Raw genomic sequence first — 26,364 nt, 5'->3', positions numbered from 1 at the left:
ATTAGTAGACCACGGTGGCTCAACTAAAAATGAGAAAAATTCATTTTTAAAGAAAATTAGCAAAATACTCACCAAATGAGGAATACAGCTCAAAAAAAGTGTGGTATCCTGGACTGTGTTATTAACTTTCTGAGACAGCCTGGCAAATACACTAACCTTTAGTTATCTGAAATGCACGGTGAGAATTTACAACTAGGTTAACTCTCAAGTCCATCTGGGTGTTGAGATTTAGAATATGTAATTAAAATAGAGGGAAAAAAATGTCTGTTTATTGCAATGATTTAAAATTTTTTAATTCCAGTATAGATAACAGGGTTACATGAGTTTCATGTGTACAACCTAGTGATTGATTTCTGTGAGCTACTGGAGTGACACATCTCTGATCTCAATATATTAACGGACACTACTGACAGGAAATTTTTAGAAATCAAAATTTTGTAATTTTTAAAGTATCCATTTATTGACTACAAAACTTGTTTTATTACACTGGCGGCCTTATAAAATAGTTCTATTAAAAATGCATTTTCGGGGCACCTGGGCGGCTCAGTTGGTTAAGTGTCCCACTTCGGCTCCGGTCATGATCTTACAGCTCATGAGTTTGAGCCCTGCATGGCATTCTGTGTTGACAGCTCAGAGGCTGGAGCCTGCTTCGATTTCTGTGTTTCCCTCTCTCACTGCCCTTCTCCTACTCTCTCTCTCTCCTTCAAACATAAACATTAAAAAAATACTTTAAAAAAATCCATTTTCAAGACAATTCATTTTTTCAAAACTAAAATTTTCTAAAAGAAAAAAACCTATCTGTGATGCATTAAAAACACTGAGTAACTATTCACCATACATTCATATACTTTACTCAGTTTCTAAGGTGTATCCACCTCTAATACTAAGTCATTGACATTTCTCTGAAGAACATATTTTTATATGGTTTTATTTTGAACTTTTTTAAAAAAGTAAGATTATCTCATAAAATTATTTTCAAAATTAAATTTTATCATCAATAATTATGAAATAGTTGACATTTTCAACTTACTCTTCTCTATAGACCATAATATTTGTAATAAAGAAAACACCCTCTTTACATTAGACAATCTGGTAAGCATAAAGAAAATCCTGTTGAAAGAAGGATATTCTCACCATGCTTGCTTTTTTCATGTTGAAATCTGTAAATATGTCAAGCCTGATACTTAACTTTTACCCCTCCATTCAACGAAACTTTTTTTGATAACTATTTTTATGAGACAAAACTTTTAAATAATTCTCAGGTGCATAAGTGGCTCAGTTGATTGAACAGCCAATTCTTGATTTTGGCTCAGGTCTAGGTCTCACAGTCCTGAGATTGAGCTCCATGCTGGGCTCTTTCCGGACCACGCAGGGCCTGCTTGGGATTCTCTCTCTCCTTCTCTCTGCCCCTCTCCTGCTCACAAACATCCCCCCACCCCAATAAATAAATAAATAAGCATTAAAAATAAAAGATTCTCTCTTTCCCCTGTTCTTTCTGTCTCTAAACTTACAAAAAAAAACCTTAAGTAATCCTCTCTTTATACTTTTTAAAATATTTCACCAAATTTAAAAAATGCAAAAACAATTAACTTTTTAATTTCATTTCACTCCAACACAAAGTTGGGAGTTCCACCAAAAAAAGTTTTCACAATAGGTGAAATACTGCAAATGACAGAACTTCTAAAATAAATCTTAAGGTTTTATCACTTACTGTGAAGGGCTAAACTTCAATAACCTCCTGCTTGCAAGATTGGCATCCAAAAACTGCCATTTGGTAAAATTTTCATAAGCTGAAGGTTTTTGACAATCAATTTGGTAAATACTTTAAATATTTTAAATGGATTTCAAATCAAACTCTAACAAACATTAGTTTTGTTTACTCTGATACCCTCCCCTTGGTTAAAAAAAAAAAAAAAAAAAAGAGCCAACATAGGACACAGGTTAATTTAAAAGCAGTTTTTCACAAAATCATGTTTCTAGAACCCATTTAGTAACATGCAGCAAAAAAGCTGTGAACAAGAGTGTGTCCTGTTATTCTGAAGTATGTTTTTATATATTGGCTTTATTACAAGAATTCTATAGTCCAATTAAACTATACGTCTCAATATCAGTATCAAATTACATTTTTATTTCAATATGTAGAAGAAGCAGAGATGGTTTTCATGCACCACAACCAATTCTCAAAATATTTCTCTTCCATAGTTTTCTTCATTTAATAAGACATTGATTTTTACCATCACAACATTTTTAGCAAAAATAAGTAATTTTTATCTTCCATGTTGACCTTTTACTGTAAGTGCTAAATTTACAACAGCATTTATAGCATTTTTGACAGAATCAACTTCTAAAAGCTTTAGTTTGATTCCATTTATAGCACTGATAGAACAAACATACAAAAGTGAAAAAAAAATCAATCTGGTAATGGAATTAATTGATTTTCTATTTGGAAACTAGCATTGTTTAGGTCCTTTTTCTGCTACTGGAGCCAATACATTAATAGCTACTGCTTCCTTTTTCATATGTACAAAGAACTTGGAATAAAAAAACAAAGGAAGTTAATTTTTTAAAAGTTATCTAAATGAGACCTTATATCAAGAGCTATGTAAACATCTTCTGTACCTGTACGTATTTGTCATCTGGAGATACAACCTTCTTAAAATAACTCTTAACATCTTTTTAAAAATTTTCAAATTGTATTTAAAATCCAAGTTAGTTAACATATAGTATAATAATGATTTCAGGAGTAAAATTTAGTGATTCAGCATTTACATGGTTACATGTGCTCATCCCTACAACTCAACAACTCAACTTTTTAAATAGATGCTGATTTTTCAGTTCATTTTACCTTCTGGTTGTTGTGTGGTCACAACTTCTCATAGTGGATGGTAAACACTGACAAACATTTTGTGCACAGTGAATACTGAGAAAGAAAGTCAGTACTTCATTCTTCATTAAGTATACACTTCCAGTTTTAAGAACTGATTGCTGCTGGGTTTATAATAAGATAAAGAAAGAACTGCCCAATAATAAAATAAATAGGCTTTAGATTTACACAGTACAATAAATGACAAAAGTACCGAAGTGAGAGTGTTCTGACCACTCTCTAATGATCTATGGCAAAACTGTCTCTCGCACATATTTTATCTACAACCAATCTCAAACTTCCCATGTTTTCCTCTGCCTCTCTCCACTGACAACTGAGAGCTTCATGCTTTGCACAGGCCATGGCACAACCATACAAGCTGCCAGCATGGCCAGCAGATGAAACACTTCAACATGTATCTTACCATCACTGAAAAACTGAAGAATTTAGTTTTTTTCTCCTTGCCCTGTCAGAGCACACTGCATTTTACCAGCACACATTCTGCATACTGCTCTAAAAGACAGAAATTATGTTGCATCTGGAAATGCAAGTCTGGAGAAAAAAAAAAAGTCTGGAAAAACAAGGTCTTTTTGCTTTGAATGTCTCACATACATAAGAAATGAAATCTCTCTTCATTGAACTTGTCTCTTACATGTCATTAGACAAAACCACAGCAGTGAGAAGTACAATGGGGAGGTTACAAACTTAAGTCTCTCCTATTTTAACACAACTATTGATAAAAATGAAAAATCTGAGACAAATCCCAAACTGAAGGAGACACAGAGACAAGAGACATAAATTACATCTGTTCTCACGAACAGTTACAAAGAAAGTAGACAATGGTCATGTAAATAATCACGGGCATTTTAATACATTCAAAGACTGAATCCAAAACCAGATGGGAAATTAAACAGTACTTTCAAAGAGATTTTACAATTATAAAAGACAAAGAGAATAATACTGTGTACCCTTAATAAAAAATATTAATACCTTGTATATAGCTATTTGTTAAATTTTGATTTCAGATTATTTTTTCTACTTAGATTTAAGGGACTGTGACTGGTACTAACTAACAGCTAATGCTGCCCAGACACGACACCAATTATATTCCTTTCAGGCTGACTCTAAGTCACTGTGACATAGGAAAAATGAACTTTGGGGAATGGTGTATAAAAATGGTTAAATTCATTATTTTAAAAACCTTCTCAAAATATGGGCTTCATATTTCTACCTAAACACTCTGACAAGTAATAAACTGATAAACATTTGCACAAACAGTAGCTTTCTTCAAATATTTAGATCAGCACAAAACAGTAAAAAAGGTATCTTAAAATATACTAATAAAATCAGCTGAGATATAGTTTTAACTTAAGGAAAATAAAAAAGTACATGGAATTCAGCATAGCAAAGATTAATATTAGTTCCACACAGCTGTTATTCTAAAAAAGAAGGATATTGGTATATGGTTTGGTAAATGAAAGAAAGCAACACAAAATTCTTAACCTAAACCAGAGGAAATCTAAGCAATACCAGTGTTCCATGTCACCAATTTCATCATTTCATGATTAACCAGGGTTCTTTATGTGACTTGGATGAAATTTCATGAATTTAACAGCATTCACACTTTTGTCAACTTGAAAAGTAGTCTGTAAGTTCTTTCTTACATATATGCTATATTTACTTGAGTTTTTTAATGCCAAGAAACTATATCCAAGAAAGGGCAGAGACATCACGGCACAGAGCCTGAGCCCCTTCTGCTAAGTCATGTGAAAGGAGCTGGGGGCAGAGATAGGTTTCTCCGAAAACCTGAATCATGGGCAAGAGAGAATTTGCTTTGAACTTCAGGGAGGATTCCCCAGATATAACTGTGATTTATAAAATTTCTTACTAAGAACCAAAAAGTCTAAAAAGCAATACAAAGAAAATGCAAATATTAAGGATACTCAATGAATCACTCTTTTTTTTCTAATAGCAGAAAAGCAGAAACCTGTCCCACAGAAAATGACAGTTTACTAAAATAAATGACTTATATCTATACATGTCAATATTTTAAAAACATGGCACTAAGTGAAAAAGCAGGTTACAAAGTACACACAAAATATACAATACCTATCAATGTGAAATTTCAAAACCCACACAGCAGTAACATAGCGTGAGGGCATATACTCATATAATAAAAATGGAAAAACACACATGACTGAAGCACAACACCATTATGAAAACAGCTACCAATGAGGAGGAAAAAGGTGTAAACAGGATATTGAGGTTTTATTTACCTTTCCTTGTCACAGTCCTTTAGAAAAGAATAACAATTATGGCAAAAACACTGAGTTAGTCTTTGTGGTATATATGTATTTATACTATTTTGTACTTTGCTATAGGCTTGCATTTCATAATTAAAAATGAAAACACGAGCTAAGTGAAACACTAACTTATAATACTTATCACTACATTTAAAAGAGTATAGGAAGTTAAAAAAGGCACCCTTTATTCATTCATTTTTAATGGCTAGTAATCCTGTTAATCAACTCAGTTTTCTGTCTCAGGCCTCAGCAGACTAGTGCAAAGAAGTCATGCTCAGTCTTTGTACTATGACTTAAGAGTTGTAGGGCTTCAAAAAACATTAAAAAAAAATTTTTTTTAAATAACAACAAAAAAAGGGGGGGCGCGCCTGGGTGGCTTAGTTGGTTAAGTGTCCGACTTTCGCTTAGGTCATGATCTTGCGGTTCGTGGGTTCGAGCCCCGTGTCGGCCTCTGTGCTGACTGCCAGTTCAGAGCCTGGACTCTGTTTCAGAGTCTGTGACTCCCTCTCTCTTTGACCCTCCCCTGCTCACGCTGTCTCTCTCTCTCCTAGAGAGTTGGTTGAGCACCTGACTCTTGAATTTGGGTCAGGCCATGATCCCAAGGTTGACAGATTGAGCTCCACATCAGGCTCTGTGCTAAGCATGGAGCTTGTTTAGAATTCTCTCTCTCTCCCTCTCTGTCCCTTGCCCCTGCTTGCATTCTTTCTCTCTTAAATTAGATTAAATTAGGAAATTATAATAATTTCCAATTTATAGAGGATAAAACAAACTCTTGGATAGGTTATATAATTTGTCCCAAATTATGTACCTAATAAGTGGCAAAACAGGATATGAAGCCAGACAGTCTATGAGAGCCTATACTCTCAATCACTATCCGCCCTCCAGTAAATGACATCAAATAACTCTATGAAGTAGTCATCACACACGTTAATCTACTTTCCAAATACAAACTTCCATCTGAAATAACTTAGTTAGAAAACTAAACAAGCTTACTGAAGAAGTGCACAGATTAGAACTATGGAGTTATAATCATAATGTAACATTAAAAAAAACCAAACTATATGAATGAGTTTTATATATCTATACCTAAAAAGAAAAATATTGAAATATTAAAGAAGAATATAATACCAATGATAAACAAGATACTGATTTTAGGTACTGTATTTTTCAGTTCTAAAAAACTTCTGGTTTTTTGTATAATTTATATTTCTCTACTGAGAATTCTTATCTTTTTATTCATGGTGAGTGTATTTTCCTTTATATCGCTGACCCCATTTATAACAAGCTGCTACAAAATGTTTGCCTGCAAATTCCAACATCTGGATCACCTCAGGGTTAGTTCCTGTCATTTCTTTCAATTTTCTTGAAAAGTGATCACACTTTCCTGGGTGTGTGTGTGTGTGTGTGTGTGTGTGATAAAACACATAATTGCCATCTAAACCATTTTTAAGTGTGCAGTTCATACAGAGTGTTGTACAACTAATACCACCATCCATCTCCCAAAATTTTTGTATCTTCATAAATTGAAACTCTATACCCTTTAAACAATAACTCATTCTCGTTCATCATATGTGGAATAATTTTGGGTTGTATCTTGGAAATTATGAATGTTATATTATAGAGGCTGTGGACATTGTTATACTCTTTGAGTGAGTACTGATTTTTGTTTGTTTATTTTAGCAGTTAACTTGGTTGAGTTCCAAGTGCAAACCTGGTCTCTTTGAGGCACCTCAAATTTCAGTTCAGTTCCTTTATACTCAGCTGTGCTGCTCTGAATGTACCTGAGCATGTGTGGTTCAGAGGTCAACCACAAGCTTGGGCAGGGTTATCCACAGATCTTGAGGCTCCCCCACTCCCTTCTCTAATTCTTCCTTAACTTTCCAATATCTATAGTTTTCCTGAACTATGTTCTCTACTTCCGCAGGCCAGAGGACCTTGGGTTTCCTTTTGGAGTTTTAGCCCCTGTGTGTAGTGCCAACCGTAGCCCATCCCATGGATAAAAGCCATAAAAGTGGGGAAATTTACTCTGTGCCACCCTTTTTCTTCCAAGTGTTAATTCCTCTCCAGAGTCTTCCTGCTTTTCTTAACTCTTCTGGGACTTTGGGCAGTTATTTATTTTTTGTATTTTTTTCCAGAGCTGTTGTCTATGGAAGGGCCAGTCCAACAGGAGCTAACTTGACATACTGAAAGCAGACTGTTGATTTATTTGTAAATGAGTTTTCATACCAGGTAAAAATATTTTGAGGTATTAAAGAAGTTCATTATTCAATTATTCCTCAAGCAAACAAACGAACACAATGTGTTCCATCTTATAAGAATTAACCTAGACATTCCCTATAAGTAAATAATTCGATAACAATTCTGGGATGCTAAGTTATATACACCACAGAGAATTCAGATCAACAAATAAATACCAGGACTTCAGGGCAAACCAGTCCCTGGACACTGTGTCTTGGTCTCCACAAGTTCAGTCTTTTAAAGAATTTTTTTAATGTTTTATTTATTTCTAGGAGAGAGAGAGAGACAGCGTGAGCAGGGGAGGGTCAGAGAGAGAGGGAGTCACAGACTCTGAAACAGGCTCCAGGCTCTGAGCTGGCAGTCAGCACAGAGCCCGATGCGGGGCTTGAACCCATGAACCGCGAGACCATGACCCAAGCGAAAGTCGGACGCTTAACCGACTAAGCCACCCAGGTGCCCCTCCACAGTTCAGTCTTAAAGACAGCTAATATTAATTAAGAACAGAACACACATTTTTTACATTTAGCCCAAAGAAATCATTTTAGTCTCTGTCTCATACTCAACAGGTATGAACCATACAATTTAAAAATGCTGTCAAGTTGATGGTGCTAAAAACTGCCCTTTAATGCTTATTTTACCAATTCTCTCAAACCCCCTTTTCTTAAGAAATGAGAAATTACAGAACACCACCTTGGAGACACTGTCGTTCACCTATTTTTATATTTAATCATTTAAAAACAATGAGTTATATAAAAATACATATGAAACTTTGGTCTATTTTTGGTGCACCTGGGGGGCTCAGTCAATTGAGTGCCCAACTTTTGATTTCAGCTCAGGTCATGATCCCAGGGTCGGGGGACTGAGCCTCACATCAGAATCCACACTGAGCTTGGAGCCTGCTTAAGATTCTTTCTCTCTGTACCTCTGCCCCTCTCCTTTGCTCTCACTCTCTAGAGAAAATAATAAACAAACACTTTGATGTATTTTCTAAACATTACTAGGCCTTCACCACTTGGCAGTAAAGTCTATTTGTGTTTATGTAGAAGTATCATTCTAAAATATACAAGAGAACATTTCAGAAGCTGAGCTACAAAATTTTATTTAATAATACAGCTCAAGAAAAACCTGTCTGGGTACAAGCTATGTACCCAAGTCATATCAAAAGATAATGGAATACATTCTATAATTCCTGAACAAAAATAACATTTTGCATCACTGTTTCTTTATAGGTACAAAGGGGACCCAAAACAGAACCTTTATTTAGTTTTATAAGACATAAGTACTTTTGATGTTATCATGTCTTTTACAATACCACATGTATTTAGTGAACACAGGGAGTTATCAGGCTAAGATGCTGTTTTTATCAATAAATCAGAAACTTGCAGCAAACATAGCTGTTTCATGACTCTCACTGCCCTCTTCATTCTGTGTAGTAAAACACTCCTCATAAGTCCTTAGTCAAGAATCTTACCTTTCACATAACTTTCTCTTATCTCTTAACTCCTTCCACTTCAGACGTCATGACTTTCTCCTCTGGAGTCACACTCTAGCTTAATACTTCTATTACAGCACTTACCACATACTATTTCATTGTTTACATGTTTCTTTCACCTACTAGACTAGAACGTCATCTCGGCACCACTACCTTCTAATATAGAACCTTAAAGAAAGAGACACCTAGTAATTGTTGAATGGACACGCTAATGCATGAATAGACCTTAGGTGCTTCATCAATGTAAGAGGAAAGTATCATTTAGGTAGATTAAGGTTTAGACTTTTACCTGTTTGGAGTTGGTTAAATATAATTTTGCGCCCAGATTTAAAATCTGCAATTTTACTAGATCATCTTCACTAGTGAAGCCTTTAGCCATCTTCCTCAAAACATCAGGGGCAATTTTAGGAACTCGTTCACAATTTTCTCCAATTAGCCAAAGGATACTTGCTCTAGCCACAGGAACCTAGTGATACAAGCAGATTATATAGTTACAAATAAGATAATCATACTCTCCTTAACGTTAAGATAGAAAAGGCTTTAAGTATTATAAAGGTTTTACATCCATTCATGTAATGAATATCCCGGAAGTGCTCTTTCAGTTACAGATTTTCTTCAGTTACCAAAAAATAAACATGCAGGAAATAGCATTAAAGGTGATTTTACAGATAATGCCTTAGAAAAGATTAATGGAGAAAAAAATCACTGGTCTAGAATCTTGTTTCTATCAGAGATGTACAAGTTCTTGGGCCAAATCTGGCTAGCCATGCCCATCTGTGTATATATTACTGGTGCAGCTTTTGCACCCCAACAGCAGAGGTAAGCACAACTGACCTCTGAACAATACAGGTTTTGTCTGCAGCGGGTCCACTTACATGCAGAATTTTTTTTCCAATAAAAACAGTATAGTGCTGTAAATGCATTTTCTTTTCATTATGATTTTCACAATTTTTTTTCTCTAGCTTACTTTATTGTAAGAATTCAGTGTATAATACATGTAACATAAAAAACATGGGTTAATCAACTGTTTATGTTATTGGTAAGGCTTCCAGTCAACAGTAGGCAATCAGCAGTTAAATTCTAGGGGAGTGAAAAGTTAAACCTGGATTTTTGACTGTAGGAGGGAGGGGTCGGTACCCCAACCCCTGCGCTGCTCAGGTTTGTCACAGCAAAAACCATGAAGCTGAAAATATTAACTATCTAGCAACTTCCAGAAAAGGTTTGCTGACCTCTGCTCTAGGGCACTGATTAATAAACCTCAACCTCATAAAAATCATCTTGAGTTCTTATTAAAACTGCAGGGATTTCGAATCAGGGCCAAGACAGGAGTTCTGTTGTGGGGCTCAGGAATCCACACTGTATAAAGCATCATACATGATTTCTGAGACAGGTAGGTGGTCTGCAAACCACGTTTTGAGAATCCAATGGATAACAGAAAAAAAAAGTATATTTTCATTAAAGACTAAATCAAAGCTGTTGTTGTCCTCTAAGTATCTGCACCTACAGCCCTGGGACTATATAAAACTGACAAGATCATCAAGGTCTGCTTATAAAATCATGAATCCTGGTCTATTAGGGAGAAGATAAATTTGTCCAATATTGCACTTTGGCATTATATATTTTTTTTAATAAAGTACATTTCAATATAATTTGTTTCTTAAAAAAACTACTTTAGTACAAATTGGAAACCTTCCATCAGTACCATTAAGACCAACATTTTAGAGTATGCAAATTAGTTTTATTACTATTTGTTTACTGTATCATCCCTTACTCTAAAAGAGATTTGAAGGGGTATGTAAATTAGTTTCTGTGAACATTTTCACCTAGTATAGAAAATTTGTTTAGAATAAATGAAAAAGCCAATGACTATCATTAAGAGGTAGCATCACAAGAAGATATGAAGTCCTTTCCAATTCCTCAAATGAAGTCCTAGTATTTTCACTATAGTTTCACAGTGGTACCAGGCACAATTATTAAAGAAGAAAGTGAAAATAAGGACCTTTGCACAGCTATAATTTTATTACAGTATCCACCATCTCAAATTCTTTTAAAACACCTATTTTATGAAATAGTATAAAATTATTAAAACACTCCTAAGTTGGGTATTTCACCAGAAGGGAAATGAAGTCATCCAAAAGCTTTAAAATCAAAGTATATATTTTCAAATATTATGACAATAGCATTATCTTGAAATTAATATTAGAACAAGTTTAGTAAAAAAGATGAAATCACAATACTTATGTAAGAAGTTTAAGTACCAAGTATAAATAATAAGTATGATAATAAATGCTATTATAAATCTATTCATGAAGTATGGTAAAATTGATATCCTTACTGTATACTGATTTCTGGAAAGAAAGAGGCTATTTCTAATGTTCCAAAGGTTACACTGCATTAAGACCTTACTCCCAAACTATTGTTTTAAATTGTGCTAAAGAACAGTAATTGAGTAGTACATTAAATTTTCTAGAATGAAGCAATTCAAGTTGCCTGCCTTGATGAAAGTTACCTCTAAATAAGAATATATGTGCAAATTCAGATTTCGGTTATGCCAGATTTACTTTTCTTAAATATTTTATTATACATTACTGGTATAAAAATTAGTATTCTAGGACATATTCCAACCTACCACCCACTTTAAGTAATTTTCTTCTGTTAATACTTTTCTTCTGTTAATAATTCTTTCTTACAATTAAAAACACAATCCCAAAGAGTTTTAAGAGATTGTTTATATTCTTATTCATTAATATACTAAGATTAGAATAATATTTAAACACTCTAAACATTCATAATGCATAATTTAAAATACAACTCTTGGGAAAGAAATGAAAATCAATAAATTCTAATAATGAAATGAAACTCTCAAGACTGTGGCGTTGGAGGGCAGGGCAGTATTTAGAGGTCCCAGAACTAAAATAATAAAATTTCCAAGGAAACATAAAAAACTTACAAAACCATTCCACAGCAAGAAATAATATCAATATAAATGCATTTATACCAAGTTTTTTGTGATGGCAATTTATTAAAAAGCTTAGGAAATTGACAAACACAATGTTGTCCATTTAGTGGAAATCAGAATCATAAGATTTTTCAGATTCCAGGCCTGTTTTTCTCTTCCAATTAAGTTACAAAACTCTCACTTGTACACCACCGATACTATGATTCATGTATGTATCATATTATCAATGGTCTTTCAAAGATTTAAAGCAACTGAAAAAATAACAAGTCAGAAAATTAGTCACTTTTTGTTCTCCACGGTCCTTTCAACCACAGAACTAAAACCAAACTAATAATACACATGCACAAATGCTCTTATTATTAACCCCTGCTTTTTCAGTATTTCAAAGACAAGCTGGATTGTAAATGACTTTGATTCTTTATTCTGAATGCCCTGAGCAAGTGGTTAAGTGTACCTTTTAAACCTCCTACGAGAAGGCAGTTTCCACTGCCATTTTAACCCAGTAACTTGCCTGCAAAAACAAATAATCATTCCTAGCTGACCACAGCAGTTACAAAAAGACATCTAGAATGATTTTACAGATCACTTTGTAAGCAGTTCAATTTAAAAGCTATTGTGTTTCAACACTAGCCACTGCACAATGCAACAGTGTAAAATAAATCCTGCAGAAACATCAATTTTATTTATTTGAATTTGTCAAAGGCAAAATCAGTAGATATCTAAACAAACTGCATACAAATAGTAAATGAGATCCAGTATTCTGCATCTGGACTCAATATGCATTAACACCTTAGTATGAATTAAGTTGGGGCAGCGGGGCAAGTGTAGTTGCCTTGTGACATGAGAGGCATTCAGTGAGGCACTAGGGCACCGAGTGTGCTATTTCAAAATTACTCAGTAGTCTTCACAAAATAACAGCTTTTAATTATCCTTTTATGATATTAACTCCTCATCTGTCCCATTAAACACTATGTATAACCCTGGTAGAGCAATCTTCATGTAGCATGCATTTTATTTGGAAGGACTTTGCTCCAAAAGCAGTATTTACTACACGTGAAGAACACTCCAAAGGATAAAAATTCACAATCAGAACATGTAAGCTCACTGTACTACAGACATATATCTTATTCAATTTGAATTTAAAAAGTGGAATTCATTTAAATTTTAGTGTTCATGTTTTCAACTATGCCACTTAACAAATAGCAAATGGGATCAATAGGAAATGGGATCAAAATCTTGAAAAAAACAAAATCTAAGTTTCTTTAAAAAAAAAATTACATAGCCAACCAACATCTATCTACTGAGTTCTCACCATGCGCCTGCAGTCTTTTTTAAGACTTGACTTGTTTTCTCAGTCTGTTATCATAGAAGCCTTAGAAAGAAGGATCTACCATTATTCCCACTTGCTATATGAGGAAATGGGGGCACAAAGGAGTTAAGAAATTTTGCTCAAAATCTTATAGTCTGTGAGTGATAGAACTAAGACTGGAAGTCCAGCTAAGAACTGGAATCCACAGTTCACTAAGGCCACTGGGCAGAGACAAAACGAGTGTGCTATATACTAGGAAAAGTACCAGCCAGCAAGGCAAGAAGACTGGTTCTGGTCCTAGACTGATCATGTATATCATGGAGACAGATAACTTCACATAAGTGGGCCTCATTTACTCATTAATCAAATGAAGGATTACTCCTTTGGCCCTGTTCTTCTGCCAAAGTGTACAATGGCTCCCTTACAGGCTAGCTGTAGGTTTGTCATACATGGCCTCTATTATGTTGAGGTATGTTCCTTCTACAACTAGTCTGTTAAAGGTTTTTTTTTTTTTTAATCATGACAGAATACTGTAGTCTTGACAAATGCTTTCTCCTGACTCTCTTCAGATAGTCATGTGATTTTCATCTTTCATCTTATTGCTGTGATGTATTACATTTATTGATTTGCATATATGGAACCATTTTTGCATCCTAGGGATAAATCCCATTTGGTCATGGTGTATGATCCTTTTAATGTGTTCTTGGGGGTGCCTGGGTGGCTCAGTCAGTTGTGTGTCGATTTCGGCTCAGGTCATGATCTCATAGTTTGTGAGTTTGAGCCCCGCAACGGGCTCTGTGCTGACAGCTCAGAGCTTGGAGCCTGCTTCAGATTCTGTGTCTCCCTCTCTCTCTGCCCCTCCCTCACTCACACTCTGTCTCTGTCTCTCTCTCTCAAAACTAAACATTAAAAAAATAAATAAAATAATGTCTTCTTGAATTTAGTGTGCTAATATTTTGTTGAAATTTTTCATTTATATTTATCATGGATATTGGTCTATAGTCCTGTTTCTTTGTGATACCCTTACTTGCTTTTGGTATCAAAGTAATGCTAGCCTTGCAGAATAGGTGTGGAAGTGTTCCTCCTCCTCAATATCTTGGAAGAGTTTGAGGAGGACTGGTATTAGTTCTTTTTTTTCCCCCCAAATGTTTAATGTTTAGTAGACTTCCTCAGTGAAGTCCTCTAGTCCTGAAAACTTTGTTTTTTGATTATCAATTCAACTTCTTTACTTGTTACTGGTTTGTGAAAATTTCCTAATTTTTCCTGATTCAGATTTGGTAGGTTGTTTCTAGAAATGGCATTCATTTCTTCTGGATTATGTAATTCGTTGGCATATAATTGTTCATAATAGTCTCTTAGAATTCTATGTATTATTGTAGTATCAGTTGCAATGTTTCCCCCTTTCATTTCTAATTTGATTCATTTTTTTCTCTCTTTATCAATTTTCTTATCTTTTCAAAGAATCAGCTCTTGGTTTTACTGATCCTTTCTATTGTTTTTCTGGCCTCTGTTTCATTTGTTTCTGCTGTGATCCTTCTTATTCTCTTCCTTCTGTGAGCTTTGGAGTTTATTTTGTTCTTCTTTTTCTACTTCTTTGAGATGTAAAACTAGGGTTTTTTTTTTTGTGTGTGTGATTTGATTTTGTAGTATGTGTGTTTACTGCTATAAACTTTCCCCTGCTATTGCTATAAACTTTGACACTGCTTTTGCTGCATACCATATTTGATACATTGTATTTTCATTTTCACTTATTTCAAGATAATTTTTTCCTTCTGATTTCCTCTTTGACTCAATGGTTGTTTCAAAGTGCTGTTTAGTTTCCACTTATTTGTAGATCTTTTTATTTTATTTTTTGATTTCTAGCTTAATACCACTCTAGTCAGAAAAGACAGCTGCTACGATTTTAAGCTTCTTAAATTTGCTAATATCAAAGACATTCTCTTAACCCCTACACCTCTCATACACAATCTATAAGAATTCCCGGCTTTCATAACTGGAATCAATATTAAGAGTAGATACAAAGACAAAGGAACCCTCTGGTGAGAGAAGTGGTGGGAGCTCAGATGCTAACACATTTCTGTGAGTCTTACTCTTACCTTTAAAATAAATATATAATATAAATATATAGTTGCCTTGCAAGCTTTACTCACACCTTGATGGTAAGAAAATTTCGCCACCAGAAACATTAAAAATTGGTCCTGATAGGCTCCAAAACTTACCTTGAACAACACAAATATGACCCCTCTGAAGAAACTCAGAGTACATATCACCCCATCTTCAAAGAAAAAAATAATATATTTTCCCCTAAACTACAATTCTGTTAGTTACAGAACACTAGTTTTTAACTTTAACTAACAATGAAGGGACACAATAAAGACAAGTCTGAAGAAAAACCAGACTGAAGCCCTGGAGAGAGACTGTTTCAAAAGGGAAGAAGCAGTATATAGAGTCAAATGCTAACAAAAGATCATGAAGGACACATGAACAGCAAATTATCCACTGGGTTTAATAAGAAGAAAACAGTGAGTGACCTTGGAAAAGGCAATATTAGTGGAGTGGTGAGGAAACAAAATCAGACTTTGACGGAATGAGGAGTGACTTTTAGATCAGGAAATAAAATTCTTTTCAAATAATTCTTCAAAATACTTTAGTTTTAAAGGTAGAAGGGAATGAAATAGGACTTAAATAATAATAATAGCGGACACTTATGTAGTATCACAAGGTGCCAGGAAACATTCTTTAGAGCTTTATATATAGTAACTGACATAGTATTTACAAAATATGAGGTGCTGTTTTTTTTTTTTTTTTTTTTTTACTATCCCCATTTCACAGATGGTTAAAGTATAGAACTTTTAATGGAAAAGCACAGGGATAGTAAGTGGTGGAGCCAAGATTAATGCCTGGTTTTAATTTAATTCTTTAAATACAATTTTGATTTACAGAAAACTTGGAAGAAAAACAGAAAGAACTTTTGAATACTCTTCACACAGATTCCCCAGATGTTACCAGCTTACTGTATTTGCTTTACTTTCCTATACATACACAGATATTTTGTTTTCTAAATTGATAACAAGTTGTAGACTTGCCCTTAAACACCAAAATACTTGAGTGCAAACTTCGTAATAAAAGGACTGCTCGAACATTACTACATTAAATGATTTAAAAATTAGGAATTTAAACAGTGAACAAATACTGTTATCGAAGCTACAGATTTTATTGAGATTTTGCCAACTTTCCCTACCAAATCCTTTATAGCAAAAGAAAATCCAGATATGTGTAGCATGGAGTTGTCTTATCCTTTTAATCTCTTTTAATGTGAAAAAAGTCTGAGTTTTTTGGTACATTTCATGATATTGGCATTTTTAATGACTGCAAGCCAGTTATTTTATAGTATACCCTCATTTGAGTTTGTCTCCTGTTTCCTCTTGATTCAATCTAAGTCATTCATTTTTTGCAGAAATGCAACAGACCTGAAGCTGAGTTCTACTCAGTTGGTCTTATCAGAAGGTATTTTATCCCAATGCTGGCAATGTTTACCATGTTCATGTGGTTCATGTAGCACCTGTCAGGTTTCTCCATTGTAAAAGTCAAAAGTCATTAACTTATGCTTTGTAATTAAGTATCTTATAAGGATATACTTTGAGACTATACAGATATCCTCTTACTACTCAAACTTTCAGCTCCTCATTTTTAGCATTGGTTAATGATTTTAACTTGAATCAGTTGTTGTGATGGCTTGCAAAGGGTAATATTCTAATGCCATCATTCCTTCTACATTTATTAGTTGTTCTGCACTGTAAGAAAGAGCTTCCCTTTCTCATTCATTCATTCATTCATTCATTCATTCCAGTGTGGGCTCAAGAGTCTTACCCTATTCAGTAGGCCATAATCCTTTTACTGTAGTTTATTTTTGTTGTTCAAATTGACAGTGAGAACCCCTTAAAGCTGGCACTTATCTCTCTGACAGATCTCTATCATTCTGTGAGCATTTCTTTGCCTTTTTAAGCCCAACAAGATATTCCAAGATCATCTTGTTCTTTCCTAGCCCTAGCTCTGAAACCAGCCATTTCTCTAAGCAGCCCTGGTTTCCTTTGAGTGGTGAATGGAATTGAAAAACCAAGGTCTACCATAAAAAAGGAATGCAGTACTACATTCTAGAACATGCACAAACCTTGAAAAAACGCTAATTATAGACACCAAAAGCCACTTGATGTATGATTCCATTTATATATGAAATGTCCAGAATAAGCAAATCTATAGAGACAAAGTAGATTAGTTTGTCAAGAGCTGGAGTAAAGGGAAAATCAGGAGTTTGAGCCATGGGATTCTTTTATTGGAATGATGAAAACATACTGGAATTACATAGTAGTGATGACTGTACAACCTTATGAATATACCAAAACCCACTAAATTATATGTGTGAATTTTATGGTTTAAAATTATATCTCAATTAAAAAAAAAAAAACAAGATCTGGGCAGTAGGTGTGCTCATTTATATTGGACTATTATTGCATATAGGCTCTCTCAAAGGACAACTAAAGAAATAGATGTCTGTATATCCAATATATGCATTCATATCTGTACATATAAATTGTGTAGACACACAGATACATACATTTAAACACTCACACATATCTAGAATATAAAAACCTATGAAGTTCACACTGCTATCTCCAATTCCAATCTAACACTACTGCATTTATTGCAACCTTACCCTTTTTCAGATTTGTAATTCCCTTCCACAACAGTGTAAAATCTTAGAAGCAGGATGTGAATCCAGACAGTTAAGGTCTCTTAGCCAGTATACTTTAAGATGTTTATTTATTTTAACACTATAATTTATTGACTAAAACCTAATTAAATTCAGAAAAGATCTCTGAGTTGGTACTCACAGTGATACTATCCAAGAGTTTGGCCATATGTTTAATAATTTCACCATGTTGTGCAGGTTGCATTTGCAGTAATTTCTTAATAACAACCACACTTTCAGCAACAACTATTTCTGAAAAAGATAGAGATTATTCATATTAAATATGTGTAATGCAATTCAAATGAATATTCTTGGTAGAATGTATATTTAAATTAACAAAATATTGTACATGTCTTAATGATGAGGTGAAAAACTATAACCATGAATATATTTCCAAATTTTGGGGGTTCACATTATCTTAAGCAGAAGAGTACTCTTGAATTTCTAACCTCACCTGTTGCCTCCTAGCTTCTGACACCCCTTTCCAATACCTGCTTCTTTGAGTCAGAAAAGCAAAGAGAAGTTAGATTTTGCTACTCACCATAATGTTCAAGTGTCTAGCTTTTAACTATAGCTTTCAAATACTTGATTCCTACCATAGAGTGGTAATTAAGTAGTTATACAGTTCTTTGATTCCTGCCAATTATTAAGTGGTAATCAAACACCTGCAATCGAAGTAACTTTTTTCCAATTCTAAAGAAAACAGCAAACTAAAAACAAAGATTCCTTAAGTGATATGTCTAGACAAGTGAGTAGTATGGATCATTAGATGTAGTGAGTAGTGAGGCTCATCAGTAGTAAGAAAGGTATTACTATAGTTCAGAGCCAGAAAGAGTAGGCTTGCACGCTGGAAGGTCTCCATGTATCCCATGAATCCACTCTCTGCCTTTCTTGACCCGCTCTGTGCCCTCAGAGGTTGATCTCTGAGGACTGCATCAACCAGACTCTCTTACCCCTAGCATCCAGCTGTGTTTAGCTGATAGGAAGCACCAGCAGGACATCAAGGGGCAGGAGGAGAGCATATTTGCTATCCTGGATCTCTCTACTGCCAGGTCTCCTGGCAGGGCATGCATTCCTCTTCAGAGAGTTTCAGTTCTTGTGAGTGGCTTTCTCCTGCTGAGTCTGGTAACTTCTACCACTCCTCACACATCATTTCCTTCAATTCTAGGTGTGCTAAAGGGGCTTCCCACGGTTGGTAGCCTGTTAGCCCAAGGGTGTGACAGCATGCCTTCCTGGCTTCCCTTAATCCTGCCCAAACCTTATAAGTAGTTCCTTCATTAAATTCTCTTCAGTAGTTCCTTTTAAGTGTGCCATCTGTTTCTTGCCAGGTCCTTAACTAATATAATAATTGGCACTGGGAGTGGCTCCAAGGAAGCAGATCCTCAAATGGATTCTGAGATTGAGTTATCAAACGTTAAGTGGCTAATCACTGGTACAGAGTTACATTTTTGGTGGCACCAGCAGAGAACTGTTTCGAACTAGCCAGAGCACCTGAGCTTATGGAATGAATCTTATATATATAATTATTAACGCTCCTGATGCCAAAGAAATATGTCAGCAATGCCTTTACTTATTAATTTGACATTTTTTATTAATAGGGCTTCAGGAATATTAGAGATTCCTCTGGCATACACTGCAAAGATTTATTTTAGTATTATATTGAAAATACCATGATTTGGGATGTTACTCTTTTCCTGAAATATATTTTCTTATCTAGCTCCCTTTAAGAATATAAGTAAAATGTTTATCATTCTAATCATTGTTAAATATACATATTTCAAACTATATACCTTTTTCTTCAGTGGAATGATAAATAGGTATTTATACAATGTTTCAGTTTACAAAATGATGTATTTCTCTTCTCATGGTAACATATGGTACGTATCTTATTATCATTAAAGATGAAGAGAGAAATACACTAGAATTATGACTTTTTTCAGAATTCAAACCCAGAATGAGAATGTACCATTTTACCTCTAAATTCTAAGTTACTACAAGCAGCTATTATTTTTATAAAGACCACTGCTTTGAGCTTTGATGAAAACAAAGATTAAGATCCTACTCTTGTCAAACTCACACTCTAGTAAGAAACTTTAAATGGTTATATAAGTAATTACCATGCAAATTAAAACATGGTAAATGTGGTTTTTTAAGAATCTATAGTATAAAAATTTATATTTTTAAAATATATTACTGCAAAACTAGACTCAGAAAAAATGCTGTATAATTTTAATTATCCACATGCAGAGGCAGGACTGGCTATAGTTGAAATATATATTTGGCATCATTTATCCCTTCATACTGTATTACTTTCCTATTACCACAAACCTAGTAGCTTAAAACAACACAAATTTAGCATCTTACAGTTCCAGGGTCAGAAGTTAACAGTTTAGACCTTATGGAGCTAAAAGTAGGGTGTCAACAGGACCACCTCTCTATGGAGGTTCTAGGAGAAAATACATTCTTTGCCTTTTTCCAACTTCTAAAGACTGTTTGCATCCTTAGCTCAAGCCCCCATTCCAGAATGGCATCACTTCCAATCTCTGCTTCTGACATCTGACTGTGTTAACCTTCCTCCTTCCCTTAAAAGGACCCTTTTGACCTCCATGTCAAGAATCTTAATACGTCTGCAAAGTCCCTCCTGCCAGGTAAGGGAGCATATTCACNGGGGGGGGGGGGGGGGGTAGGAGGGAGGAGAGGGGCTTAATCATTCTGTCTACCCCATGTGCCTTCTCATCCCTTCCCATAATCCCACCCTACTTTTCCTTGATGCTATCTCCTGTTTTTCAAAGATCCCAGGACTGTGGTGCTGCTCTATCCAAAGCATGAAATGATCCTGTGTTCTGACTTTTCCAACCTTCTTTCTTGTCCTTAACAGAACTTAATGGCCCTTACTCTAGAAGGACAACCTACTATTTTTTAATTTAATTTTATTTTGATAAGAACAGTTAACATGAGATCTACCCTCGTACCAAACTTTAAAGTGTACAATACATTGTTGTTGAGTATAGGTACAATGCTGTACAGCAAACCTCTAGAGCTTATTCAACTTGCTTAATTAACTGAAACATGTTTGCTGTTTAGTAATTCCCCATTTCCCTTTTCCTCCATACCCTGGCAACTGCCACTCCACTCTGTGATTCTATGAATTTGACTGTTTTAGATATCTAACACCAGTGGAATCATTCAGTATTTGGCTTTTTGTGGCAGGCTTGTTTCACTTAGCATATGTCATCAAGGTTACTATAGTCTACTAATATACTCATTTTGCAAATGAAGAATCTGAAGCACAGGGAGATTGAGTAATTTATTCAAGATAACATTAACATTCAAACATACATAGTCTAGTTTCTGCATGCAAGCGGACAGCTTGCCATAGACTAACTGGTCAATATACAAAAAGACTGTAATACATGTTTTTTATATTACTGTTTCACTCTATTACACTGTTAACTCTTTAAAGGGAAGAACCTTTTATAGGTATCTATTCAACATTAACTAAATACCCCCAACTGATTCGAGGTCTCATAAATGTTTACTGAATGTTTACTAAAACTAAATGAAACACAAAGTAGTCCTCTTCCCTAATACTTTTAGTTTACAGTAGATGGTAAGGTTATTTAGGCAAGCAAATTTTGCCAATATATTACCTGAAGTAAATTATTTTAGAGAATTAAATTATCCTAAGCCAACTGAAATGCAGATTTCTCATAAAGATCCTTAAGAAATTATCAAATTAGCCTTAGTGATACTGAAGGCAAGTGATACTTCAAGTCTGCCTAGAAAAGCCCTCTCCATGTGAAGAAGGGAGAAGTCAACAACATTAAAAAAAAAAAAAACAAACCCAAAAAATCTACAGGTCTGAAAACAATATGTTGAATATATGCAAAAAAGAATGGAGTCTAAATATTGCCCTTAAGGTTTTAAGATACACTATCTAAAGAGATGAGGAGGTATTTGTATTAACATAAAATCAAGAATCACAGACACTTAGAGCCTCAAAAGATCTTAAGAGATTTGAAAGAAACTGAGGCCTCATTCTTGATACCTATTCCTAAAAGCAGAACTTTTAACAGGAGAACAAAGGGGCTCTGTTATCAGGAATCATCATTTTAAAGTTAAAAATACTACTACACTCTTTAATGCTATTGATTTTAATATGAATATTCTCTTCATTTGTTTTACTGGTTACTTTTATTTGGCTTTCCAAACTGCAAAAGTGTAGCTCATATAATAAGTAATCAAATAATCAGAAACTATAGGCTAATGATGTTATGCAAAAAGAATTGGGACAATATAATTTAAGGTTCTTAATATTCAAACTGCATGAAAAAAGCCATAATTATAAGGATAGCTTCGATTTACCAAAAACAAAAGTCTAAACATTAATATAAAGGTAGAAGGATTTACTAATTTCTGCATGCAGAAAAAAGTTCTATCCATCATATTACCTTGAGTTTGCAGGATTAAGGTTTACAATTTTATGTTCACAATAAAAAAATCACTCTTACTTGGGGCTAAATTTTGTTTCAGTAATATCCTTAGAAGTACTTATCACAATGTTACAGTTTTGTAAAGAGATCTACATGTAGGAATAGATAATTAGGGATAACAGAGTTATTGTAATGAAAATATAAATAATATAAATACAATATAAATATAAAATGTATTCAAGTTTCTTATGTTTCAATTTATGCTTACTATCTCATATATCCCTGTGTATAAATATGACATAATTAGAATTCCACAAATGAGTTCAATTATTTTATACAAAAAATTAAGCTTTTCTTAAAAAGAATTTCTTGTTTTAATCAAATATACAATTATAATAAAAATCCTCTAAATACATTATTTTAAAGGTGAAAGTTGACAATTATTTCTTTCTCCAAAAGGCTTCAATTTCTAAAGCCATATCATAGAAATAACTGACAATTTATCACTGAACAGTATGTAACCTCGATTATGCATTTTAGTGGTTATCACCTTTACAATTTTACAAAATGTTTACATGTTGTTTGACTTAAAAACATGAAGCTCTTTCAAACTGATGACTATTAAATCAAGGTTAATACTGAATATGAAATTATTAGATAAATCTTTAGGAAAAAACCTTTGAAGATACACAATAAACATACTTTTTTGATCTAGCCACTTCTCCATGGAACAATCATCTGCCTGCTTTTAGCACCCTCTGCAGGTGAACCAATATTATACATGACTTCTGTGTCCTTAAAAACAGTAAAACACAACCTTTGTGGAAAGGTTTTTAGTTCTTGTTTAAGGAGACACAATGTTTGCAAGTTCATTATCTAATTTACTAAAACAACAACAAAAACGTGTGTGTCTTTGTATTTCAAAGATAAAATGCTACTCTCATCATGACCATGCTACTGACACACTGGACATGCTAAAACGCGATGTTAAAAAATGTTACAATTTGAAGAGCATGCCAAGAATATTCAAAGGATAAATTACTTGGACATAAAATGAAATTGTTAACTTACCATCTCTGTTGGACAAGAGACATACCAGGCCATTGAGGCATGTGTCTGTGACTTCTGAGATATTGGTTGCACATCTGCCTATAGCTTGAATAGTGGCTGCTGCAAATTCTTTATCCTGGCTTTTCACATAGGTCTAAAAAATATCAATTCAATTAGTTTATACTTTGAGGTACACTCAAGTGAACAAAAAGATCCCTATTACACTAGACTTTGTCAAAAATGAAAACTTTCTAATACATAACACAATACTCTCATTTATATGCACAAGAGGACCAAATGATCACTTAGCTTAATTTAATTTTGTTTTTTACTTAAACAATGTGCCTTAGAAGAGGCACATTTTCAAGCCAGGTTCATTGACCTGTGGCCACAGAGGCTTGTGACTCCAAAACAGATAGTGGGGAGCAGTCACCCAAAGACAGCAATTAGTTTAAGTGCAAGGTTGAAAGAGATGATGAGAACTCTCTCTTTGGAGGTTTCAGTTCATTTAACCAGCAGCATCTGTGAATCTATGAAAAAAAGGGTTGCTTTTTCAGAGACACTAAATCTAAAGTTGGGAGAAGAGGAGGAAAAGAACAAATATACCACAGACAAACATTTTACTTTCAAAATGGTATCTGAATGTAACAGAACTACAACAGCTACAGTGAGTAGTATTTATATCTATATAAATACTTTATATATACTCAGACTTTATATACACTCAGTTTATAACAAAATATCATACTTTTGAAATAAATTTCCATTAAAAGAATGTTTTAAAAATATAGTGCCTCAGTCAGTTAAGCATCTGACTCTTCATTTCAGCTCAGGTTATGATCTCACGGTTTGTGGGATCGAGCCCCACATCAGGCTCTACACTGACAGTGTGGAGCCTGCTTGGGATTCTCTCTCTCTCTCCCTCTCTCTCTCTGCTCCTCCCCTGCTCGCTTGCTTGCACACACTCTCTCTCTCTCTCGCCCCCCCCAATAAATAAACAAAAAAAGCTTTTTAAATAAAAATAAAAATGTAAACTATTTATATAAACTTAAAAATAACTGATTTAATGATAGAAAGTTAAAAGATCTTTACAAAATTTACTATAACCCTAAAGAATTTCACTTTGATTATAACTTTCCTAATTAAACTTAAGCTTTTATTCTTTACAGAAATGAGTATACTTCAAATATTTATATTTATATATTATATGTAAACAAAATTTAAAATCCCATATTCAACTGAATTTTTTAAGTAAGCTTTATGCTCAACGTGAGCATAACTTACAACCATGAGATTAAGAGTTGCATGCTCTGCTGACTAAGCCAGCCAAGTGCCCCTCAATGGAGTTTTTTTTTGTTTAATTTTTTTAAATGTTTTATTTATTTCTGAGAAACAGAGACAGCGTGAGCAGGGGAGGGTCTGAGAGAGAGGGAAACACAGAATCTAAAGCAGGCTCCTGGCTCTGAGGTCTCAGCACAGAGCCCAACGCGGGGCTCGAACCCACCAACCGGGAGATCATGACCTGAGCCGAAGTCAGACGCTTAACCAACTGAGCCACCCAGGCGCCCAGAGTTTTTTTTTTCTTTTAAGTCAGCTTCAAGCCCAGCGCAGAGCCCAGTGTGGGGCTTGAACTCACAGCTGTGAAATTAAGATGTGAGCTGAGATCAAGAGTCAGATGCTAAACCGACTGAACACACAGGTGTCCCTCAACTGAATTTGAAAAAAAAAAAAAAAAAAAGACTGCTAACCTCAAATGTAAAGAACATAATGTACAATTAACACTATGGTTACCTAACATGCCAAAGAGGATGTACACGTAAATGGTACTAAAGAGAAAAATCTAAGAATATCTAAAACCATACAAATTTTGTGAAAATAGTACAAGAACAGGATAAATACTGAAGAAATAAATAAAACAAATTCTCTTGGTTCCACGTAGGAGAGATCAAGTGTATTTAAACTGTTTACCAGTTCATGACCTAATTTCCTCAATTAGAAAAAATAGGTCATTAGAAAAATTCTCTATTTTACACAAAAGACTACTACTGTTAAGTGAACTGTACATATCTATAAACATAACCCATAAGCCACACAGATGAGGTACAAATACTGACAGTGATAAAAGTAGATACATAAAGAAAGAATATATTAGAAAGTCTAATCAATGGACCTTATATCCTGATATTAAAAGAAATTAAATGAAATCGCTAGATCACCAATATTCTGAAATAGGTTCAATGAGTCATTTCTGTACAATTAAATGATGCCATAAAATTACCTGAGACTTACGGCCTACATACCCAGTAAACCTGACATAAGCAGGAAACTGACAGCAAAAAGATACCCAAAGACATTGCCCACAATAAGAAAAGGGCAAACACAAACATTGAGACAAAAAATTTTTAAAAAAGCAAACCTATAAAAATGAGGTAAAAATCAAATCCAAACAATGTTCTATAGCTATAGATTACTGGATATTGCTACTTCAATACTATACTTAAGATAGTAAATTTTCTGGCATATATACTATATTTTCTGGCATATATAAAGATAGGATGACTGGATATCCTTAACATCCTAATTTTACAAGGCATCTTCCTAGGAAAACATACGGCATGAAAGTACAGGAACCCAGTTCTGAAATTATAAATCTAGGACATGAGATAATATTCTACTACTCTGGTTAAAGGTATAAGATCACAGTTAAAAAAATGCAATGTCTATTTATCTAAGAGGAAATTTAATATGGGTATACAGGAGGATTATAGCAACAAAATAAATTAAATCCATAAAAGTTGGAAATTGACAAAAACTGTGATTTGTGTGTAGCATGTGGTATATTTTTACTAAGAAAACTGCTGATGAAATATAAAAATTCCTAATACTGAGATGAAGTTTTCTATTGCTATCATCTACCAACTAAGTCTCCAGCGCTGACCATTCCAACATGAAGGCCATATCCATGAG

General features: G+C 34.2%; 1 protein-coding gene across 1 annotated transcript in view; it reads right to left on the bottom strand.

The window, feature by feature from the left end:
- The window catches only part of AP3B1 (adaptor related protein complex 3 subunit beta 1), a 270,204-nt gene that overhangs the window by 113,088 nt on the left and 130,752 nt on the right, over window positions 1–26,364 (bottom strand). The window contains 3 exon segments of the mRNA XM_077759898.1: window positions 9,186–9,362; window positions 18,057–18,166; window positions 23,419–23,551. Coding sequence (XP_077616024.1) covers window positions 9,186–9,362; window positions 18,057–18,166; window positions 23,419–23,551 — 420 coding nt within the window.

This window comes from Crocuta crocuta, unplaced genomic scaffold (assembly GCF_008692635.1).
Source record: "Crocuta crocuta isolate KB4526 unplaced genomic scaffold, BGI_CrCroc_1.0 scaffold162, whole genome shotgun sequence".
NCBI classification, from domain to species: domain Eukaryota; kingdom Metazoa; phylum Chordata; class Mammalia; order Carnivora; family Hyaenidae; genus Crocuta; species Crocuta crocuta.
This window is presented reverse-complemented; position numbering and strand designations above follow the sequence as displayed.